This window comes from Asparagus officinalis, chromosome 3 (genome assembly GCF_001876935.1).
Source record: "Asparagus officinalis chromosome 3, Aspof.V1, whole genome shotgun sequence".
NCBI classification, from domain to species: Eukaryota; Viridiplantae; Streptophyta; class Magnoliopsida; order Asparagales; family Asparagaceae; genus Asparagus; species Asparagus officinalis.
In genome coordinates, this window is record NC_033796.1 from 30,738,655 (window position 1) to 30,762,991 (window position 24,337).

The following is a 24,337-nucleotide window of genomic DNA, read 5'->3' on the forward strand; positions in this document are numbered from 1 at the left end:
GGATATTGGTTTTAAACAATCTTATGCTGATTACTCATTGTTTAGTTATTCCAAGGGTGATGTTGCTTTACATGTTCTTGTGTACGTGGATGACATTATAATCACAGGTTCTTCTTCTTTGGCAATTGAGAAATTCAAGCAACAACTAAGTGAGAGATTTCATATGAAAGACTTGGGCGTTCTCAAATATTTTCTCGGCATTGAAGTGGCACGTGGGAAGGACGGTTTGTTTCTTTCACAACAAAAATATGTTCTTGACATCGTAAGTGAGGCTGGATTACTTGGAGCACGCCCCGCTTCTACACCCATGGAACAAAATCACCATCTTGCCACCATAAATGGCGCTATCTTTGATGATCCGGAGAAGTACAGGCGACTTGTAGGGCGCTTAATCTACTTGACGATTACACAGCCTGAATTGTGTTACTCCGTACATATATTAGCTCAGTTTATGGGTGATCCTTGTGTTGAACATTGGGATGCAGCTTTGAGAGTTTTGCGGTATTTGAAAGGTTATCCTGGACAGGGTATTTTGCTGCGTGAGGAGAGTAATTTTCAACTCTATGCCTTTTGTGATAGTGACTGGGCAAGTTGCCCCATAACTCGGAGATCATTGACTGGTTACTTTATTTTATTAGGCTCTTCTCCTATCTCTTGGAAAACAAAAAAACAGCCAATTGTTTCCCGATCTTCTGCGGAGGCCGAGTATAGGTCTATGGCAACTACTACATGTGAGTTAAAGTGGTTGAAATCCATTTTGGCTTGTTTTGGGATACAACATGTGCGTCTCATGCGATTATTTTGTGATAGTCAAGCTGCTCTCTATATAGCGGCTAATCTGGTTTTCCATGAAAGAACGAAACATATAGAAATGGATTGTCACTTTGTTCGTGATGCTTTGCAAGATGGAACAATTTCTACGTCTCATATTCGGACCGGTGCACAGCTAGCGGATATTTTGACCAAGGCTCTTGGTAAATCACAGTTTTATTTACTCCTTCGCAAGTTGGGCATTTCCAATCTCCATGCTCCAACTTGAGGGGGAGTATTAGCGGAAATAACATGTGCATATTTTTGTGATTGATTCTGTAAATATTCCCTAGGCTAGGTATGTTAAGATGAGTTGTATGATTGATCTACTTTCCTATCTTAGCTTATTTGCTACTTAGTTTAGCTTTGCTATTTATGTAAATATTCTAGCTGTACAAGGAAAGTTGAATCAGCTTTGTGTATATATTCCCAGGCTACGGCCAAAACAAATCAATAAAAATCATTTCCACAAAACTCTGTACTCATCGTTTCTCGAGGTATCGCAATGGGATCACGCGGCCTGGCTCGTTGAGGACCTAGCGGACGACGTGAAAGATGAGGTTGTATCGCTTGTCGGATTCGATGGCGGAGTCGAGGAGAGTGTCCTTTCGCCATGCGACCTTCAGACTTGAGACTGATGAGGTTTGGATGAAGGAGGAGAGAGATTTAGAGTGGGGGTCGATCATGAGTGCCTGTAGAAGAAGTGGGGTGGGGGTTGGTCACGAGGCTTGAGAAGAAAACGAAGTGTACGGGACTAGCAGTCCCGTACACTTTGTTTTCAACGCCCAAGCAGTATAACCGACCCTTTTCATCTGAAAAGGGTCGATTTTGCTAATATTTTCTTCGAACGGTTATTTTTGCTGATTAAATTTTAAAAATGGGTGGTTTTAAAAATTTGTCCCCCTATTTCCCCTTCTATTGTGGTCGAAGAACATTCATATTTACTAATTTTTTTTGTATTAATGATGGTTAAGCAGATTCAGCAACAATTTCTTGAAGGATTCAAACAGAAGTGTGCAAAAGGGATATATCTAACCCGGAAGTTCCAATCCCTCTGCAATCTAAACGAGTGGGTCGACACGGAATATTCCGATCGCAATACAGAATTTTTAGATCTCAAGGTATCGACTACCATGTGCGGCTCCAATAGTGAAATTGACAAGGAGGTATATACTTTATATAAAATGTGATCCCTGAAGAACAGGGATAGTGTTAATTAATGGAAGATCCCCCTCTTTTTTTTTTTTTTTTTGAAATTTGCGTACAGGTTTATAGATCGATTGGGAGAAATGTGGCGGTTCTATTTAAGGATCGATTCAAGATTCTTGTAGAAATTAATAAGAAATTTCAACCTGCATTGGAAGGCACTCCTCCGGTAGTACTAAATACTAACATCCATCATAAAAGCTCACATCAATTTTTCCCCCCTTAAATTATACTCACGGCGATCTGTTACTAAAATTGAATATTGCTGTAGGAAGTAATAGATGCTCAACTTCGAAAGTTTGAACATGATGCGTTGGAGATTGTTAATCAGGCACGGGACAAGGTTTGCATCTTACTTCTGAAAGGCTACATCTAATTTTAATTGATCCCCAGTTTTGTTTATATCAATTATCCAACCTTTTTAGGCTGATAAAATCATAGGAGGACTTCGAAAAGAGGCTGAACAAATCCCACAACGCAAAAAGGCCCTTTTGCTTTTGTTGCTCCATCGGGAGGACTATTATGAAACGGTATGTGCTGCACATGCTATCTTGATTTAGTATACGGTGGGTCTTGTTTTTCGTCTAGTGATTTGCTGGAGTAATTACCCTCTACCTGCAATAATTTGTTATTGAGTCTTCACACCAACATAGAATCAGTTACTTCTATTTATATTGCTCTTGGTATATTTTGAAATCTACTGTACCGTTATTTAGCCTTAGCATAACTCTGGAGCGCGTCTTTGTTGCCATGGCAAATCATCTCTTCCCCTTGATAATCTTCTTTTTGTTTTGATATTGTCACGGCTTACTTCCCAAGATATAACAGTGGCAAGACCTGACTATTTCGTCAGCGTATCTATCAGGAAAGAATGCCCAAGCGTCACTAAAGTTACGAAAATATATAATCCATTATTAGATTTGTGGAAACTATATAATATCTGCAAGAATTAATCTAAATAATACTTACCGCTATCCAATGTTTTAAATATAGGTCGATTTATCAATTTATCATTGATATATAGGGTTTGGACCGTGGCCGATACGATTTTTGTAAAAATTTATCGCATTGTCGTTTTTAGCCGATTTGCCTTGATATATCGGTGTAAATTTCTCCTTCCAAGACCTCTTTCGACCACCTCTCTTGAAGACTCTCGATATTTCGTTAAATGTGCTTAGATTTTATTTTAGGATATTATATTTTATATGCTCACCGATATAACACTGATTTTTTACTCTTTATCCCCAATATATCCTCAATAACTGGGATCCGATATGAATTCTGGTTGTCCAATATATTTTCGATAATCGCTGTGTAAAACCTTGCCACTATCTCATCATTCAACACTTAGTGCGCAATTTATATCAACAAATCTACTTAACTGCTATCTCTCCTAATGTTAGCCCCTTTCAACCTAAACCTACAACTGATACGAGTCACCGCGCGAGCACTTTTGATCGCAGAATTATCAAAGATGGTTTGAGAAGAAAACAATAAAGCACACAAGACGAATCAATTGGCGAAGGAAAATGCCTTTTCTAGATTATGAGAATCAAAGATTACAAAATCTCACCCGCATAATCTCACTAGAATAAAGAACATCTCTATTCTCTTTAGAATCCAATCTGATGTTTAGAAACCCTAAACAATCTCTATTTATATGTCTAACAACGTGGATGGCAAAATCGTAAATAAGCAAGCTCAAAGCCACTTGGAAACGCGTCAATTAGGAGTCCAGTTTAGCCCAGGAAACCGATCAGGTCGACCGGCATGCTTGCGTCGGTCGACCGGCCAGAGGTAGGTTTTTTACCCTGTAAGCATATCTGATATCGGTCGATCGATGCTGAACTTTCGGTCGACCGGTCTGGTCTTCGCGGTCGACCGATGCTGGAACCCCGGTTGACCAGCCAGAGTGCTTGCCTGCTTCCTGTTTTTCTTATCATTTTCTTGCTTTTGACTTCTTCGCCGCTACCAGCAGCTCCACCCACGCCTCTATTCTCAAGCTACCATGAGAATCGTCTATCTTTAAGCTCCCATGAGGATTGCTAAGCTCCCGAAGCTGAGAGAAGATACACTCGTATCATGACTCCCCCTTTAGGAACTTGAAGTCTCATTCAATTTAGAACTTCAGCTGAAGGAACTCTCGAGCCCCTCCTTTATTGAACCACCTGATCTTGCTAGGAACTTGACCTTGACGTCCAATCAGAAACAACTTCTTTGTCCCCCGTCTAGTCGTAGTCACCTTTCACTCCAAAATGAAATACTCTTTCAACGGATCTTCTCTATCAAACCACAAGTCCTCAACATGCGACAAGATCACTTTGTCGTCACCCTCATCGTCGAGCAATGGAGGTTCGAACAACTTTCAGTACTCGGTATTGATCATCGAATACATGCCTAAGTAATGTGGCAAATCCAGCTTGAAGGCGTTGTCACCAATCTGATCGAGAATCTTAAATGGCCTATATCGTATATGCTTCAACTTCTTCCATTCTCTCTTTAGCTGCTCCTTAACTTCAGCCACACTGTCATTCTTGCCAAAATTACAAGGAACTCGATGTTGATCATGTTTCGCCTTGTACTTCGCTTGTGAGTTCTTCAATTGAGCTTCAACCGTAGCGTGAATATGCGCTATCTTCTCCAGAAATTGTTGAGCCCGTTGTCTTTCACTCCCTTCCTTGTCGTAGCTTCACTAGAAAACACAAGATCGAATGGACTTGGGGGTAAGAACCCGTAACAAGTCTCAAACGGTGACTTTCCAAAAGATCCATGAATAACCCGACTGAACACAAACTGAAGGTATGGTAAGCTCTTATCCCAAGTCTTGGGATATCTGGAATTATACCCCCGCAACATATGAACCATAATCTGGTTGATTACCTCTGTTTGTCCGTCTGTGGATGAAATATCGTGCTCTTCTTCAATTTAGTGTCCATCAAACACCACAAAGAATTCCAAAAGTGTCCGAGAAACTGACTATCCCGATCCAAAATAATCGAACTTGGTAACCCAAAGTGCTCCCACATACTCAAAGAACAACTGTGATGCACTCGTTCCCGTCATGGTCTTCTTACAAGGAATCAAGATCATAATCTTGCTGAAACGATCCACCACAACGTACAAATAGTCATGCCCGTACTTGGTCGTTGGCAACCCTCCTATAAAATCCATAGAAATGCTCTCCATGGTCTAGAAGGCACTGGTAATAGTAGATGCAATTCATCTTCCTGTTAGAAGGCTTCGAAATGCAACATAGTTTACACCCTCCAACGTACTTAGTAACATCCTCTAACATCTTCGGCCAAAAGACATAACGCTGTAGATTGAGAAGCATCTTTTGAATCCTAAAATGACCTAGTACACCCAATGTATGTGCCTCTTTAATCCACTACAACCTATCGTCATCCTCCCGAATACAAAGTGATGTCGCACGATATAACAAACCATATGCTCCAAGTTCATACTCCCCCTTTCTATCAGTCTTCACCTGTTCGAACGCACTGCTGAAGTCTTTACTGAATGTGTACATCTACACATACTCTAAAGGAACCAAGGGCTAAATACGCGTCGCCATCAATAAAGCTCACTGGCGGTCAAGACAACGTATTGGTTAACTTGTTAGTTGCCCCCTTCTTGTGCCTAATGATGATGTTGAACGCCATCAGATAGGACATCCACTTCATGTGCCGTGCCTGATGTAGCTTTGTCTAGGCATGTAGAAACTCCAATGGCTTGTGATCCGAGTGCACTACCACCTCTTTACCTAACAAATACACCCTCCAATATTTGATCGCCTGATAAAGTGCATAAAACTCATTGTCGTAAGTTGAATAGTTCTGAATAGCACCCGTAAACATCTCAGGATGGTACTCCACCGGCTTCCCATCATGTATCAACACAACGTTCATAGCATAACTAGAAGCGTCGGTCTCTACCTCGAAGGTCCTCTGTAAATTAGGCAATGCCAACACCGGTGACTCCGAGATTTTCCTCTTCAGTAATTGAAAAACCTTCTCATGCGTCCTCCCCACTCGAACTGAACCTTCATCTTCGTAAGGCTATTTAAAGATGCTGTATAAGTAAAAAAATGTCGAATGAACTTACACAAATACTAGCAAGCCCCCATGAAGCTTCTCACCTCCATCACTGTCCTAAGCGTCAATCACTTTGTGATCACCGTCACCTTGCTTGGATCTATCCTCCACTTGCCCTTCCTCACGATGAAGCCAAGATACACTAACTCGTCCTTTCTAAATTCGCACTTCTTCTCGTTGAGCTTCAGCTATCCGTTCTGCAGCACCTCAAACACCTTCTCTACATTAACAAGATGTTCCTCTTAGGTCCTGCTATACACCAAGATATCATCGAGGTAAACTATCATAAAATCCTCTATAAAATGTCGCAACAAATCATTCATGAGTCTCATAAAAGTCGCAAGAGCGTTGCATAATCCAAACGGCATCACCAACCACTCGAAAAGGCCCTGCTTGGTCTTGAACGCAGTCTTTTAAGTGTCATCTTCCCGAATCCTCACCTAATGGTAACTAGACTTCAGATCCAACTTCGTGAAAAATCTCGCTCCCTCAAATTGATTCATAAGATCATTGATCCGTGATAGTGGGTAACGATTCTTAAATGTTATCTTGTTGAGCGTCCGGTAATCCACGCACATGCGCCAACCTCCATCCTTTTTGGGCACCAACAACTCTGACGACCCGCAAGGTGAACAACTTGGCACTATCACTCCCGTCTCCAGAAGCTCCTGAACTTACTTCTTTATCTGCTCAGACTCCTATACAGACGTGCAGTACAACCTTATATTCTACAAGAAACTCTACCCTGTCAACATAGTATCGTGCTCTACACCCCGCCTCAGTGGTAGTCCCGTGATCTCACAAGAAACTCTACCCTGTCAACATAGTATCGTGCTCTACACCCCGCCTCAGTGGTAGTCCCGTGATCTCCGAAAACATGTTCGCATACTTGGCCAGTATCGTGCTCTACACCCCGCCTCAGTGGTAGTCCCGTGATCTCCGAAAACATGTTCGCATACTTGGCCTTTAAGCTGTCAAGATCTTCCTCCTGAAGCTTGCTCAAGGTAGTCAAGCACACTCTATTCAGCTGCTCCTCATAAGATGTAATGAACAATAAAACAAACTTCTTGCTCGCATTCACTAGCCTCTTCGCCTGAGTCACCATCACCAAGCTCGTCTTTTGCGGGAGAGATGCCTAATGAAAAATAAATTGCTCGCCATTCTTGGTGAACGTATATTTCTGGGTCCGCCTGTCATAGATCTTATACCTATCCCACAAATAAGGATTGCCCAGTATAACTTGACAAACATCTAATGGAACAACGTCGCACGTGACCTCGTCAATATACAACTCATGGAGTGAATAAGGATTGCCCAGTATAACTTGACAAACATCTAATGGAACAACGTCGCACGTGATCTCGTCAATATACAACTCGTGGAGTGAAAATCTGAAGGTGCATTAACTGATTACACTCAGCCCCGCCTCCTTCTGAGTCCATCCTAAAGGATAAGGCTTCGGATGCTTGACCGTCTTTAGACCCAGCTTCACCAAGGCCTTGGATATTAAATTCTTCTGGCTCCGGATCAACTAATGCATCAACCAAGCCGGTCTTCACCTGCAATTTAAGAACAAATATGCTCCTTGGGGTCTTCTTCTTCCTTCGCGGCATGTTTCCCCGTCATAAGGTTGAGACTGCTATTTGTCTCTGTCATCCCAGAGACTTCATTCGAACCCTATGCTATCATATATGCCTTTTTCTCCTCCTTCAACCCCTTCCGCTTCAAATGGGGATACTTCTCCTAACACCGATCAACTACGTGTCTTGTATGCTTGCAGTGATTACAAATCAATCCTGTCTTTCCTGGGTCGCCCTTCTTCTTCTCCTCAGTTTGGGAGCTACTAGACTTGCTTTCAGCTTGTTTTGCATTGCCCTTCGTCTCGTTGCCTTTCTCCTGCTTGCCCTTAATGACAATAACCTTCATGTTTGCCTCTGCAATCGACTCAACCGTGAACAACTTCATCTCTTTCAATGACAATAACCTTCACGCTTGCCTCTGCAATCGACTCAACCGTGAATAGCTTCATCTCTTTTTAGATGTATTCATTCAGACCCGTTACATAATTCATGAAGATGGAGTACTTTTCTGTCGTAATGTTGAGGACCATCGCCTGTTGCTGGAACTCTGTAGTGTATTCTTGAACGGTCTGATTGAACCTTTGACGAAAGCCGTACCACTTGTACCAACGCTCTTCAAGAAATCTCACCGGATAGAACTGCTTCCTCGGTAGTTTCTTAAACTTGTTGCACGACACCACTTTCTTTTCTTGCTTACAGTAGAACTTCCACCACGTCAACGCGTGCTCGGAAAGCTTCAAAGTCACAAAAATAATCTTCTCTCTAGACGAATAGCCATAAAGAGTAAAATACGTTTCCATACGCTCGATCCAATCATCAAGCCTCTCGACGTCTACACTCCCATCATAAACAGGAATCTCTACTCTGAAATCGATCTTCAGATTTTGGTAAGAACCCTTACCCCCTTGATGTGGAACAGTCTTGACGGTTTCGACCTCCTTGTCGGAATTTTAATTCTCACTATCTCCACCGGATTCAATAGGTTTCTTCTAAGACTTCGAAGAAGATTCGCCCTTTTTGTCTCCATGGATGAGATCGATGAGTTACGTGAGAGTCGACCCGATTGTTTCGATCTGCTTCTCCAATGTATCAAGCATCGCTGAATTGTCATTTTCTGTCATCTTCTTCTTCCTTGATTTCTGAACTTCTCCTAAAGATACAAGGATCTTGTCTAGCTTCTTGTATTGCGATCGAGTAAGGATCATACACATGATGTCCCCTTAACCGAATCTGATTGCTCTGATACCAACTTGATACGAGTCACCGCATGAGCACCTTTGATCGCGGAATTATCAAAGGTGGTTTGAGAAGAAAACAGTAAAGCACACAATACGAATCAATTGGTGTAGAAAAATACATTCTCTAGATTATGAGAATCAAAGATTACAAAATCTCGCCCTCACAATCCAATCTCACTAGAATAAAGAACAACCTCTATATTCTCTTTAGAATCTAATCTGATGTTTAAAACCCCTAAACAATCTCTATTTATATGTCTACAATGTGGATGGCAAAATCGTAAATAAGCAAGCCCAAAGCCACTTGGAAAACGCGTCAATCAGGAGTCCAGTTTGGCCTAGGAAACCGATCCGGTCGATCGGCATGCTTGCGTCGATCTACCGGCCAGAGGCATGCTTTTTAACCCTGTAAGCGTATCTGATATCGGTCGATTGATGCTGAACCTTCGGTCAACCGGTCTGGTCTTCGCGGTCGACCGATGCTGGAACCCCGGTCGACCGGCCAGAGTGCTTGCGTGCTTCCTGTTTTTCTTGTCGTTTTCCTACTTTTGACTTCTTCGCCGCCACCTATAGCTCCACCCACACCTCTATTCTCAAGCTACCATGAGAATCGTCTATCCTTAAGCTCCCATGAGGATTACTAAGGTCCCGACACAGAGAGAAGATACACCCGTATCAACAACGCTCCATTTGCTTGCAACCCCTTTCCTTGCCCAGTGGCCACATTCCATTCCCCACAAGATGAGGAAAGTTTCAAAGAAGAAGTTTGGTCATTATTGGTTAAAGTGAGAGTTTTGATTGAAGGCAAAGAAAACCATCACATTCCCTCTCTTTGACTTCAATGAAATTTTCTCCAGCTTCAAGGCGTAGTTATTTGCTATTTATACAGGCTTGTGACTTGTGAAGGATTGCAAATGGTTTTGTTTATGGGGCTGGTTTCGATCATAAATGTTGCAACTTGTAAGTGAGTTTAGTTATGAGTTGATTTTTTTAGAATTCGGAGTGAAATTTGGGCTGTCGGTAAATTGAGTTTTAAGAATACTTTTGTTTAGAAGAATATTTATTCTGAGTTTGATTAGCAGTGATCGAGTTCAATTGCATGTTACCCTTGCAATTAAACACTACATATTTGCGAGAGAGATTTTGTTTAGTGGTCTACATATGAAGACAACCCCAAAGAAAATATAGTCATCATAGAGTTAAGAAAAGAAAGAAGCATTCAGAGGGACATGTAGTCTAGCCTTGTCATGGTGCCCTCCCTATTTGTTGAGTACAGACATAGAAGAGTTTTGTTGGGATTAGTTGGAAAGGTTGGACCATCTCTTTCACCAGTGACTTTTCCGTTGTACACTCACTGATGAAGATGAGGATGTCATGGATGATCCCCTGTCCATCTCTCGCTAAAATTGATTTAATTAAAAATAGATAGTTATAGAGAAATAAATTTATAACATGAACCACTAGAATAGTTGGTATATTTCATCAAAAGCTAGTTTTATCCAATGTGTGTTAACTAACTAACATACATCCAGATTTGGTGGGTAAATTTGGAAATAAGGATGATTTGAGGGGTATGTATGTATAAACCCCTGAAATTTATTATCCAGTGCAGTAGTCTTTCTCTACCACATCCATCATTAAATAATATGAACAATCTGTGTCTCCCCATCCTGATTTGATTGCTGAGCAAAGTACCACTACTCAGAATATTTAAGTAACCAAATTTGGATAGTCAGGATGCAATCTAGAAGTGTTGCGAAAGGAAGAGGGTATAAAAATAAGAGCAGCTACTAAAAAGAAAGAAACATTTAGCAAGTTTTTCTTACAAAGAACATCATTTTGCATCGTATACATTTACTTTTCTTACTCACAAAATGATATACATTTACTGCAACCTTCCTTATCCTTTCGGTTGCAGAAAAATGTTGATCTTGAGAGTCTCGAGTTTCTTCTTTGACACACCCTCATAAAGGGCAAATATTATATTTGTTAAGGGAGAGGATATTGATGTTTAAGAAAAATGTACCTCACATGGAACTAGATTAGTTCTCAACACTTTTACGGTACCATAAATTTACCATTACGACATGCTTTTGACACCTTATGGTTCTGATTCTTTTCCATCTTACTGAGGAACTGCTTTAGTTATATTGATATTTGATACGATCATGGCAATGCTTTGGAAACCTTTATAAATGGTGTTGCGTGATCTCTACATTACAATTACAACAGTTATATAAATTATCTAACCACCTTTCGTCCTATTGCTTATACTTTGAATTTATTTTGGTTTTAACGAGAAAGATTGAATTTTTTTTACATTTAATCCATCAGAAGAATTCTGATGCACTCAAGAAAGTATGTGTTTTGAAAGGCTGTATAGACTTTCTTCTGCATTGCTATTTTTTGTGTAAGTTTCACTGAAATTTTATACCATTTTTAGAGTATGCTATATATAAATTTGGTGATGTTGATAAAATCTTTGTTTAGACTTCTCAACTCTTAGAGAATAACCCCCTCTATTGTTTTTTTTCCAGATTGATTGTTTTTTGCATGATGTAAGAGCCTATCGTGCAAGAGAAATGAAGAAAATACGCAAAAACCAAAATCTTCAACGTTCATCAGTAAGTCTTCATTAATACAAGGTGGAAGACCATAATTTGTTGCAAAATGAAAAAAAATGGGAAGTCAGTAAGGAGTGCTTATAACCCTAAAAAAGTTGGTTGGTGTTAAGAATATTCTCTATGTTTTATTTCTCTTTTGAGTTGAAATGAATAAGATAGAGAATGAGAATCTTCATGGTTCATGGTCATTTTCTGTCCAGCTCAATTTTTAGGTGTTTGTCTTGCATTACCCTCCTTCAGAACGTGATCCAGTCTGCTTGCCCAAATATGAATTCTTTTCTTGCATCTTGTACTATCTAATATTTTTGAGGTGTCTGTTTTGCATTGTTTTGTAGTTTTAGAGAACTCAAGACTCAATAGTTTACTTCATCCAAGGTATTGCAGGCTTTAAAGTTGCAATATATTGCACATGGGTCGTCCCGCGAAATGGTAAATACGTATTTCTATGTATGGCGTCGATCATCTAGCTTGGAGGATTCATTAAATTCGTTATTCGCTGCAACATCAAGAAATATTCGAACGCTACAAGATACTACTCGAAAGCTTTTGCTAGTTCAATTGGCAGAAAAAGATTATGAGGTTATATATGAGTACATTAATTTCTCATGAAGTAGGCTTTCAGCTTAAGTTGCTAACACTTTTATCTTTTTGCAGCTTCTTACCTTAATCGTTGAAGCCGAACTTGATCTCCGTGGCAATGCAGAGAATTTCCGTGAAGATCGTGAAAACGAAGTGTATAGTTTAGCAAATTGTCTCAAAAATCATCCCGAAAGTGACAAGGTACTTGTGTGCATATATATTTACAACATCATATATTTGCTTTATCTTCAATCGTCATATTTTTTAGAACTATTTCAGGCTATCAATACTTTGAGTAGCTATTTTCTGAAAAAGATGGTGTCTGCTGATAAAGAAAAAAGAAAGGTATGCATCTTCTCCAGTATGCTCATCAATTGGTTTTTTATCAACACTAACTTTACTTCCAACTGTCGAACTTCTTAGGTCAATACATTTCAACAAATTGTAAGAGAACAAAATAATAACTGTCCAGGAATAGACAAAGCTGAAAAATATGTTCTTCTTTTAACAAAGGAGCATTGTGCGAAGGTATGTACTATCAGATAAATATTGTATCTATTAACTTTCTGTTATCCAGCAGCTGTCACCAACACATATATAATAGAAAATTATTTCATTTTTCCTTATCAGATAGTCTTCTCTTCTGTATTCTAGACTTCTTTTTATGTCCATCTTGTGTGCATATTTATCTCCAATTAAATGTTTGAGGTAACTGCACTTTTGAACTTAGACTGTCAACCTGTAGGAGTTCGTATTCAGCAATCTTCTTGAGTACAAACCTTTCGTCCTTTTACCTTGATAATACCCCTTATATCTGTCTGCAAACATTTGGTACGCATCATGTTTCGGACATGGAGACTAGTGCTAAATGGGTGAGAAATTGTTGCCTAGACTTAGTTTCCATGGCATCAGAGGAAAAAAAGGGAAAGGATTTTTGGGTTTACTCCTAACCTACAACTCCATCTAAAACGTGATTTGGATATTTTCTCCTGACGAGCTCTAAAAGTCTGACTCGACCCTTGATCTCGGCAGCAACATACAATCTAGTTACAAATTCCGCACCATTCCTAGCTCCGCAACAATCATGAGCGTGATGATGATTGGGTAACAGGCGCAAGCTCGCAATGTCGGGGGCAATTGGATTCTGATTGGCCAAGGGTCCGGATCTGATCACTTAAGGATTATGGATCTTATTGCAGAAGAGTCTGAACTAGGGTGGATCTTATTGCAGAAGATTCGAAAGGTTGAAGATTGTAATAAGTGGAGGAGTTGCTGAAAGAGTCTTGGAACAAAGGGTGAGTCTATACATGTACCTATTGATGAAGATGATGATCAAGCTATGTGCAGAAAGCATGACATTTAAGGCTTAACTTCAAATTAGGATAGTTTTAGTTTTCTTTCCAACTGAGTTTATTATTATATAACTATATATTGAGGATATGTATAATATTTTGGGTTAGATTTTATTTATCTCATGTCTTCTTGAGACATCTGCTTTGCTTGTTCTTCACAGAAGCATGGAGATGAAAAAAGGGTAATTTCTTGTTGCCAATGACTATAATCAGTAATTTGATTTGATTGGATATTAACATCATTCTTTATCCATGTGCCCATGAATCTCCTTTAGCTCCTTTGCAAATGGACTTTAATTTGGACTGGCTGAAGTTGTCTACCAACTAGAAGAAAGGTTCATAGATGAACTTTAAAATGACTAAGAGAAAGATGTAAAGGTGAACATGTGTTACATTTTTTTGTAAAGGGGGGTTGGGGGGTGCAGGGGGGGTAGTTGCTCTCGTGGCCCTTATAAAAATGGAGGACCAATAGACATTTTATCCACCTCATTAACATGGTTCCTGTTATAATTAGTTTATCGTCAATTGCGCTAATTTCCTCATTTATGGCATTGATTATTATAAAATCTTAGAAAAAAAATAGATGCATTTTGAAACTTAGCTAGTGAAAATTTCTAAATCGGTAATCCCTAAACAAAATCCTTCAATTGTTCGCTGTTAAATTTATCTCATTTTTAATTAGCTTTTCATTGTAGTTGTTAGATCTGCTTGATATTAGGCTGTTTAATTCTTTAGACGTAGACACATGCTTGGAATGCAAATATCAGTCCTGTTATCGATTTTTGCAGGTGGATGCAGTTCTACGTCAAATAGCGTTGTTCGAAAATGTCCTTCTAGGAGACTATCTTGTGTGGAAGAAGTGGAAGGACACAGAGTCAAGTTTAAAATTGCCGGAACTAACTTTCCCTGATTTTATTTTAGAACCTTCAATATTGATGCAACAATTTAGGGAATCCGTGCAGATTGAATCACATGTAGAGTTGGAGCTAGAAGAGGAACTAGATCTCCACTAATCAAAGGTATTTTTTTAAAAATTTTATTATGGCTATGTGCATTCCTTATTCTATTTAGAACATCCATTATTTGCGCCTGAAGGGAGAAAGGAAATAGTACTATTACCAACACAGTGAAAACGGTGATGTGGTGAAGGCTGTTCAAGAAGTATGCGTTTAAGAGGTTTTGACATCAATCTTTCTGGATCTGCTTGGACCAGAATGTAATATTTATTCTTATTGCTATTGCTTCTGGTTATGGGCTTAGCTTAGAATATGAGTGTGTCTTGAGTGAGGGATTTATGGAGTTGGACACTGGATTCTGCATATATCTTTCAATGAAACGCCCTATACCCCACCTGATAAGTGCAAAGACAATTTGCAAATCTGTGGAAAGCTTAAAGAATAATGATAATTACACTACTCCTTCTAACACTACTTCCACACTGTAAGCGAGAAGTGTAGGCTCCCATCATAAATCACCTATTTTCAAAATAGTTAAAAGAGAATTGGACCCCACAATTTTCTCTCGTATATTGTAGTAGTGTAGCAGTAGTGGTGTAAATGTCACTATTCTATGTTGTGCGCAGCGGAAATTTCGGCAACACCTTTGGTGCACGACAGGAGAGTAGATCTCAACTGAATCCATGTTTCACAAAGGAAACAAGAATCGAAAGTGATATATCTCAACAAAGTGAGATATACACTCTTCCTCTCATCAGTTCTAGGACTGACTTGTCGAGGGAACCTAAACTCTATTACAAATCACCGCACGAACAATCAATTTTTAACGTGGTTCGGCAAGTTACCTACGTCCATGGGGCAAAGAGAGGGGAGATCTAGAGAATGTAGAGTAATCTCCACCCAATGTGAAGTAGCATCACTTTCCACCTGCTGTGATACCTCTATGATCTGTCCAAAACTCTCCACCTGCTGAGAGTCAATAGGCTCCATCATCGAAGCCTCATCCAATGTGACATTACCAGACCAAATATCCAATTGAGTTTTACCTCCAATCACAGCAGTTGACAACTCTTTAATAGGATGACCCAAATATGTCGAAGACTTGGTCCAGAAACTCTTCTGCAGACCATTGCTTGACCATAAACACCGATCCTCCTCTAGCAAGGCACGGTTCTCCAAATTTGCCACCCTATCTAGTTTCCCCAAAATTTCCTTTCCAGCGAAGTGTCTCGAAATGCCGTGAGCTCGGCTTCAATACAGAAACAGGTTCATTTTGTACCTCCCATCAAAACCAGAATGAAGTACCTTCACCTTTCTGTCTATCATACACTTTTTCAATCTGTTAGAGACAACTAGGACTTTATCCAAATGGGATTTGGTTGTAACCCAGACACGCCTAGAACAGCCACCAACAAATGAAACCAAACATCTATTTCCTCCCAATGATGCCTCCTTGGAAGGCCTCCACACATCCACGTGAACCCCATCTGAAAGACCCTCCGTGCGGTGAATAGAGGTGTCAAACTTCACCTCGGTCTTCTTGCTCACATCAAAGTGTTCACTGGATTTTAAATTACAGGTTGTTGCACCCATCTTCAAATTAATACTGGAATGACAAAGCCCCAAATACCGTAGTCTAGTCGAATCAACAGAAGTCGCCAGCTCTCCACCTGTCACTGTATCTCCAATCAAATAGTACAGGTTATTCCTCCTGACGCCTTTCATCACAATCAAAGAGTCTTTCACAATCTCGAGAACCATGTCCTCAATATGAACCTTCAGACCCTCTCCAACCAAAGCTTCAATTGAGATCAAGTTCTTCCTCAAGGAAGGAACATATCTCACATCATATAACTCCCTAACAGTCCCGTCAAACATCTTGATGTGAATTCTTCCTATCCCAAGGATCTGGCATGCACGGTTCTCCTATGTACACCACACCACTATCCAGTTTCTCAAAACTGGAGAACCATTCTCTTCTAGGGCACACATGATAGGTCACACCACTATCCAACATCCACTCGGATTCTTCCGAATAGCTACCTATAGGACTGATAGAAAGCGAATAAATAGAAATATCAGAAATATTATCATCCGATATAATGATGTTTGCTTCTGATGATGGTTGTTTTTCTTTTCCCTTCTGCTTATTCTTCATCCATTCGTTGAATTTTGGACAATCTTTCTTTCAATGACCAGTCTCCTTGCACCAAGCACACTGATCTTTTCCAACTGTAGGATGCCCTATTCTAGACTGTGACTTTCAATTCTTTCGGTTTGGATTCTTCCCTCTTACGATCAATGTCTTCGTTACCGGCTCAACTGAAGCATCCTTATCATTTTTTCGAAGCTGATAGTTCACAAGTACAGCGGTGACCTTACTATACGAAAATGACGTATTCCTATTAATTAGGGTAAGAACAAAGGTCTCATATTCCTCATCAGGTAAGGAACTCAACAACAGCAACGCATTGTCCTCATCTTCAATCATAACATCCACATTCGTCAAATCCATAAGAAGCTTCGTGTAGTGGTTCATTTGTGATCACTAATGGAGGTTCCCTTCTTTAATTGGAAGCGATAAAGCCTCCTCTTCAAATGCAAGCGATTTTCCACACTCTTGGTCAAATACTTGCTCTCAAGATCTCCCAAATCTTCTTTGCAGAAGTCTCATTCATCACATCATACTTCAAATCTTGTGTTAAACAAGACCTAATAATACCACACGCCGTCCGATTTATCTTCTTCCAAACCTTCTTTTTAATATTATCTAGCTTGCTATCCAACTCCAAAGTGTCTTCCAAATTTTGCGCGTTCAGCGCATTCAAAACTTCGCATCCCCAAAGTCCAAGTTGTTCGTGTTATTAAATTTCTCTACATCTATTTTCATAGAGTGGATATTCAAACTTTGAATGGTCTTCACACCAGAAGCACCACCCTTAACACCTTCTTTCTCGGCCATATTCCTTAACATACCAACAACCAATGCGGAACAAACTGAAGAATAGATCCAAACTTGAGAAAGATACAGCCTTTACCAAAAAAGATCCCACATTTAACTCCAATTGAAACCCTAGACGAGCTTTCAAAGCGATCTACTCCAAATAGCCCAAGCGTAGCCCGAGCTCTCATACCACTTGGTGTGCGCAGCGAAAATTCGACAGCACCTCTGGTGCACGACAGGAGAGTAGATCTCAACTGAATCCCTGTTTTACAAAGAAAACAAGAACCGAAAGTGATATATCTCAACAAAATGGGATATACACTCTTCCTCTCATCAGTTCTAGGACTGACTTGTCAATGGAACCTAAACTCTCTATTACAAATCACAGCACGAACAATCAATTTTTAACGTGGTTCGGCAAGTTGTCTACGTCCACGGGGCAAGGAGGGGGGAGATCTACTATTAGAGAGAAAGAGTACAAATAGGGTTTACAATCACACAACTCTCACAAATTAAACCCTCAAATAATCCCTACTTTTCTTTTCAAAAGTCAGTCGCCAAAAACTCTCTCTGCGGTACGCCTGTACACAGTCGCGTTCTCCTCTGCAATTTCTCTTTGCACGCCGCTCAAGATTTTCCCCTCTCCTCTTGCACTTAAAAAAAACTAGGGCACGAATAAAGAGATATATATATAGCGGCCGAAACCAATGTGCATTCGGGTGGGCTATCTCTTCACGCGGTTTGAAACCAATGTGCATTCGGATCTCTTCACGCGGTATTGCATTGAGAACGTCACGTCACGTGGTTGCTTGCTGAACTCGTAGCCCCCACAAGCACGCCTTTCACGCGGTTGCTTCCGCTCTCGTGACCCTTCCGGTCTAGTGACCCCCACGCGTCGTAATCCAACATTCTAAAAGGTGTTTGGTTCACCAAATTTATAGAAAATTTTATCGAAACCGTCTTACAATGACATTTTTGTAATTAAATGGTGTTTATAGGTTTCCTAAAGCTCATTTGGCTTTACCAAATGTTTAAAGAGATAGATTTCTATAAAGTAAAGAAAAGGGGTATATTTAGTAGAAACCCACTTCCTCGGGAAAAGGAGTGGCAATCTGACAAAACCCACTTTATCCCATTAAAATGTTACTCTTTTCTCTACTTGGTGGATACCTTTTCCTCTTTTCTTTTTTCTCAAGTGAAACAAACAAAAAAAGGGAGAAACCTTTTCTTTTTTTGGGCTTCCTTATTTTGTGCTTTTGAACCAAACTAGGAAAGGTACACAACATAGAAATCCCCAATATTTGACACAACCGAAAAAAAATTCATAAAAATTTGTAGAAACACTTGGAAACTAATTTTTGTCCACTTCTCCTGTTCCTTTTTTAAAATGATATTCGAACCATACATGCTCTAAAACTAGGAGAAATAGGATGGCATGGCTAGACTTTAATAGTGTAAACTACCAGTAACTTTTTATAGCTGGAAAAAAACATGGAAAAACATGAATTTATAAAAAAGTTTGTAAACAAGTTTACTCTTAATAGGCGATGTTTTTTTTTGACAATTATCAGTCTATTTATTTACATGCAACAATAACAACCATACTGAAGCATCTAGAAGCTTATATTTATGTATATGCTAGATATCTCACCATTATAAGGCCCTAGGAGATAATTCTAGTGATCAGAGATAACAAAGAACATTTTAAGATTCAATACTCTGTCCTTCAGCTTGATTTGCAATTTCTACAAGAACCGAAGAAAGAGAAGCTTAAAGTATGATTGTGTAGAGGCATATTAGAGGTTTTGAGCTAGTTTTAAATTTAGTTTGATACAAGTTTGTTAATTTATCCATGCTTTATTTCATGTTGGTAAAAATTTTCAGCTCAAGTAATACTAGTGTTTGATAAAGTGAAGTTTAATATAGAGAACTTTTATTGATAATTCTGCTGATGCAACTAAATTGATACAATATTTCTTCTCTCTCACACACATATTGATCATCATGATATTACTTGGTTATATCTAGCTAGTTTTTTCCTTTTTGCAAATGATTTAGGAAAATTGCCTCTAGTCCCTAAAACGAGCCAGAGTGTTCCGCCCCCTAAGACTTTGTCAACGCTCCCTTTGCCCTAAAAAGCAACGCGATTTTCTTCTAGCCCCCAAAACACCCCCCACGTGATACGCCATTCAAAACCAACATGAACTTCCCAAAATGCCTTTTTATTTAACTGCCTCCCGTTAATCTATATCATTCCTCGTCGTTCGTACCTTCTCATCTCTCTTCTGTCCAACCGAACCGACTCTAGAAATCCATTGCAAAACCCTAGCCCTAAATCAACCCAGTCCAAAGCTTAATTGGAAAAAATGGCCGACGATTCAACCCTCCATGTTGAAGGTAGAAGTGGCCTACACCTCACGCGCAAAGAGCATAACACATGGGTCATACGAGCAAAGCTATCATTCTACTTGATAATTGAAGGCAGGAAGAGGAAAAAAGATCTCGGTCAACTTGACGATGATGACATTTTGAGATAGACTATTATAAATGTAAATATTTAATTCTTGTAAATATTATAAATGTAAATATTTAATTATTTATGGTATGTCCATTAGTAACATTGACAACCAAGCCATAACTTTAACAACGAAAGGTTAACAACAAAGTCGTAACCTTGACAACCAAGCCACAACCAAGTCATAACATTGACAACGAAAAGTTAAGCTTAACAACAAAATCGTAACCTTAACAACAAACCTATAAGCTTGACAAAAACCCATAATCTACAACCAGCCCATAACATTAACAACCAAAAGCTAAGCTAACAACAAACTCATAAGCTTAATAACAAACTCATAACCTTAACAACCAATCCATAACCTTAACAACCAAAAGCTAAGGTTAACAACCAATCCGTAAACTTGACAATCAAGCCCTAAGCTTAACAACCAGTCATTAACCGTAACAACCAAACACACATTATAACAAGCATTCCAAAAAGCTATCATCCAGTATATATTGTTAACATCCCATATCAACATCAAGTAAAACAAAACAAAAGTAAATGTACAGATGGCGGTAACCTAAAGGCCGATTGCTTCTTCCTCGCTATCATTGCTTGAAGCGAAGTCGTTTGAGAAACCCCTGTCCTTAAGAAAGGTGGACCCCCCAACACCTTGGCTCTAGAGAAACCGCTGCTAGATGTCTCTTTCCACCGTCATATGCCTACCGTCGCTTGGTGCTCATGGACCTCCAGCCTGCCAATAACCGGAGTGACTATGTAACCTTCCATTAGGTTGCCCTCAATAGGAGAGATGTAACGAAACCTAATCCTCTTAGGGACATCCAAAAAATCCCTAATCTTGAGCAGCTCCTTGCAGTCTTTGAAGTTATTTTTTGTGGTGACGTCGTTGGAGCACATGATGCATTTGCCGATACCCTCAAACAGTGATTGGAGAAACTCCCAATCCAGAGGTGGTATGAGAGTGAAGAGGCGGATCCACGTTAGAAAGGGTTTGGACAATGTGGATAGCCTGAGGTCCTGCATCCAACGCCTGAATTTGCTCTTGAAGGAGCCCAAAACGAGCCAGAGTGTTTCGCCCCGCCCCCTAAGACTTTGTCAACGCTCCCTCTGCCCCAAAAAAGCATCGCGATTTTCCTCTAGCCCCTAAAACACCCCCCACGTGATACGCCGTTCAAAACCAACATGAACTTCCCAAAATGCCCTTCGATTTAACCGCCTCCCATTTATCTATACCATTCCTCGTCGTTCGTACCTTCTCATCTCTCTTCTGTCCAAGTGAACCGACTCCAGAAACTCATCGCAAAACCCTAGCCATAAATCAACCCAAAGCTTAATCAGAAAAAATAGCCTACGATTCAACCCCCAAAGCAACCCTCCATGTCGAAGGTAGAAGTGTCCTGCACCTCACGCCAAAGAGCATAACACATGGGTCATACGAGCGAAGCTATCATCCTACTTAATAATTTAAGGCATGAATAGGAAAAAAGATCTCAGTCAACTTGGCGATGATGACATTTTGAGATAGACTATTATAAATGTAAATATTTAATTCTTGTAAATATTATAAATGTAAATATTTAATTGTTTATGGCATGTGCATTAGTAACCTTGATAACCAAGCCACAACCAAGCCATAACCTTAACAAGGTTAACAACAAGCCACAACCAAGTCATAACATTAACAGCGAAAAGTTAAGCTTAACAACAAAATCATAACCTTGACAACAAACCCACAACAAAATCATAAGCTTGACAACAAACCCATAAGCTTTTAACAACCAGCCCATAACATTAACAAATAACAACCAAAAGCTAAGCTTAACAACAAACTCATAATCTTAACAACCAATCCATAACATTTACAACCAAAAGCTAAGCTTACAACCGATCTGTAAACTTGACAACCAAGCCCTAAGCTTAACAACCAGTCATTAACCGTAACAACCAAACACACAACATTATAACAAGCATTCCAAAAGGATATCATCCAGTATATATTGTTAACATCCCATCTGTGTTTTCAATGCGCGAGGCGCAATGCAGGGCGCAAAGTCAGTGTTTTGGCACCGTCTCTCACACCATGCACAACACATGCTCAAAATGGATGTTTATTGGTGGCATAAATGATAAATTAAATTTTGGAGACATGTAGGGACTGGTATCTTTATCTTAATTGAGTTTTTTTTCATTTTTATTTGTTCTTTTCTCTGAAATTAATAATTCTACTTTTTGTGATAGGTTCTCAGTTGCAAGATTATTGGACTTTTGCCGCAGTGGCTGTTCAAGGGTTGTGATTGTGCTCATATGAATGCATGTTGGAATATCATTAGGCTACATAGTAATGCACGACATAATGAGCCGTTATAGGTGCACATTGTCTTGCCATAGCATAACTTATTTAAGTATGCAAGATTGGAATTGTTGGAAACTTGTGTTCGACTTTTTTTTTTGGGAAACACTATGTTTTTCTACGAACCTAGATGTTGTTAATTTATAAAAATTGCAATCTTGAATTGCAATTAGGATGCAGGTGCAGCGAGAAACTTGGGTCTTTTTTGTACTAACGGACTTCTGAAGGATGTGTTCTAGTTAACTCTGAATGCTTGTGTTCGATGCTAGTTGAATCTACCCATCTTATTTATTCGCTAACATGAATAGTTTGAAGTTGAGTTGGACTAGTGTTTCTGTTGTGTGTGTGTGTGTCAAGATTACATCGTCAGGACCATGGGAATCATAGCTATCGAGACAGTCATTGCACCCCCAGAAATTATCCTCAAAACCATTTCTTCCTCCACATTATCCATCTGCAAGGACCAAATGACGTTAACATGTGTAAATTGTGCATAAATAAGAAGCTACATAATCATATGCAATACCAAAGTTAAGGAGCATGCAAGTACTATCTATAAATGGATTTTAATATACCAGTAATTGAAACTGAAAATATAAACAGTAACCAAGACTGTGATTTTTATGGTATGGTTAATTTTTTTTTTTTTTTTGCATAATCTAACAGTTATTTAAACATTAAAGAAAATTATTAATTATCTACAAAAACTATGATTATCTCTTGCATGCATAAGCATTGAGAACTACTAGAACTTATGATTTTTTTTTTTCAAATTTTTTTTGTTCACTTGAATGGAATTGGTATTCTAAGCGTAACTGGAACAACAACTTTTTGAGATTTGGCGTTCACAAAATAGTCGGCTAAATACCCATATTGGTATTTTAATTCCACCCTAATTTCAAACAAGGTATTTTAAAGAGGCAATCCCGCTTTAAGACATTTTAATTGATCCAACTAACCAATAAGACATGTTTTCTCGTCGGCGGGCAAATTTCCGGCGAGATCTCGTCACGTGCATGGCACGTGATGTCTCAAAACTCGTTTTTAGCAGCGGCGACGGCAACAATCTCGTCATATTCAACCCAAAGTAGGATAAAATAACGGTGATGACGCTGCCTGTGATCGCTAACCCCGTCAAATCGGCTGAATACGAGGAGATCATCGCTGTCGTCACCGCTAAAAGCAAGTTTTGAGACATCACGTGCCATGCACGTGACGAGATCTCGTCAGAAATTTGCCAGCCGACGAGAAAACATGCCTTATTGGTTAGTTGGATCAATTAAAATGTCTTAAAGCGGGTTTGCCTATTTAAAATACCTTGTTAGAAATTGGGGTGGAATTAAAATACCAATATGGGTATTTAGCTCAAAATAGTCCAATATCTAATAAGTTTGTAATACAATTTGCGTACATCAAATATTCATCCTATCCACACAAATAAAAACAATAAAATCACAAAACAAACAACAAGACTCCTTTTATATGGTAAAAATCATAACTTTATATTTTAGATACGACATATAATCTACATAGAATCATCGATTACCAAAAAATATATTTTTTTAGGAGAAAAAGCAATTAAATATATTTTTAGATACGACATATAATCTACATATAAAAAATATATTTTTAGATACGACATATAATCTACATAGAATCATCGATTACCAAAAAATATATTTTTTTAGGAGAAAAAGCAATTAAATCGAAGTGACTAGGGGATTTGATATAGGATTTGGAACACACAGACATCTCCAATAGAGGCGGGATTTGGGGGAGGGAGTGTGAGATATAATGAGAGAGATGAAGAGGTTGTAGCTTTTATCGATTTCCAAAACTTCCCACTAGAAAACCCACTAACCTCTTTCTCCAATATTTTAACATTAAAACTCAACTATTGTTTAAACTCAAGTAGCTCAGAATTAGGTACTCCTAAAATATGACGTGGTTGGGATTTTAAGAAAGTGTTTCTATTTTTTATTGGGAGAACCAAACACAAATTTGAAAATCCAGTTTGAGCTACTTTCCTTATTTTATGTCATTGACGTGTTTTGTAGCTGTCAGATACTTTCCAAGTTTT

The 24,337-nt window shown here is 39.1% G+C and overlaps 1 protein-coding gene across 3 annotated transcripts; it reads left to right on the plus strand.

The window, feature by feature from the left end:
• On the plus strand, positions 1,758 to 22,437 carry LOC109833635. Of its 3 annotated transcripts, none has more exons than XM_020401376.1 (11): positions 1,760 to 1,976; positions 2,078 to 2,185; positions 2,288 to 2,359; positions 2,442 to 2,546; positions 11,466 to 11,552; positions 11,937 to 12,131; positions 12,207 to 12,332; positions 12,411 to 12,476; positions 12,555 to 12,659; positions 14,272 to 14,502; positions 22,146 to 22,437. In XM_020401376.1, exons 1-10 carry the CDS (start codon positions 1,773 to 1,775, stop codon positions 14,494 to 14,496), a joined length of 1,293 nt encoding a protein of 430 aa, XP_020256965.1. In that variant the 5' UTR covers positions 1,760 to 1,772; the 3' UTR covers positions 14,497 to 14,502; positions 22,146 to 22,437. The 3 variants fall into 3 exon arrangements, with proteins under 3 accessions (XP_020256967.1, XP_020256965.1, XP_020256966.1); XM_020401377.1 differs by having other exon boundaries at positions 1,760 to 1,931; XM_020401378.1 differs by lacking the exon at positions 12,555 to 12,659 and having other exon boundaries at positions 1,758 to 1,976.

Bases quoted from the DNA above. Each gene is read 5' to 3' on its own strand.
- LOC109833635 (XM_020401376.1), top strand. From the start codon at position 1,773: ATGATGGTTAAGCAGATTCAGCAACAATTTCTTGAAGGATTCAAACAG. The intron at 2,360-2,441 runs GTTTGCATCTTA...CAACCTTTTTAG, and splicing joins TTAATCAGGCACGGGACAAG to GCTGATAAAATCATAGGAGG. The intron at 11,553-11,936 runs GTAAGTCTTCAT...AAGGTATTGCAG, and splicing joins AAAATCTTCAACGTTCATCA to GCTTTAAAGTTGCAATATAT.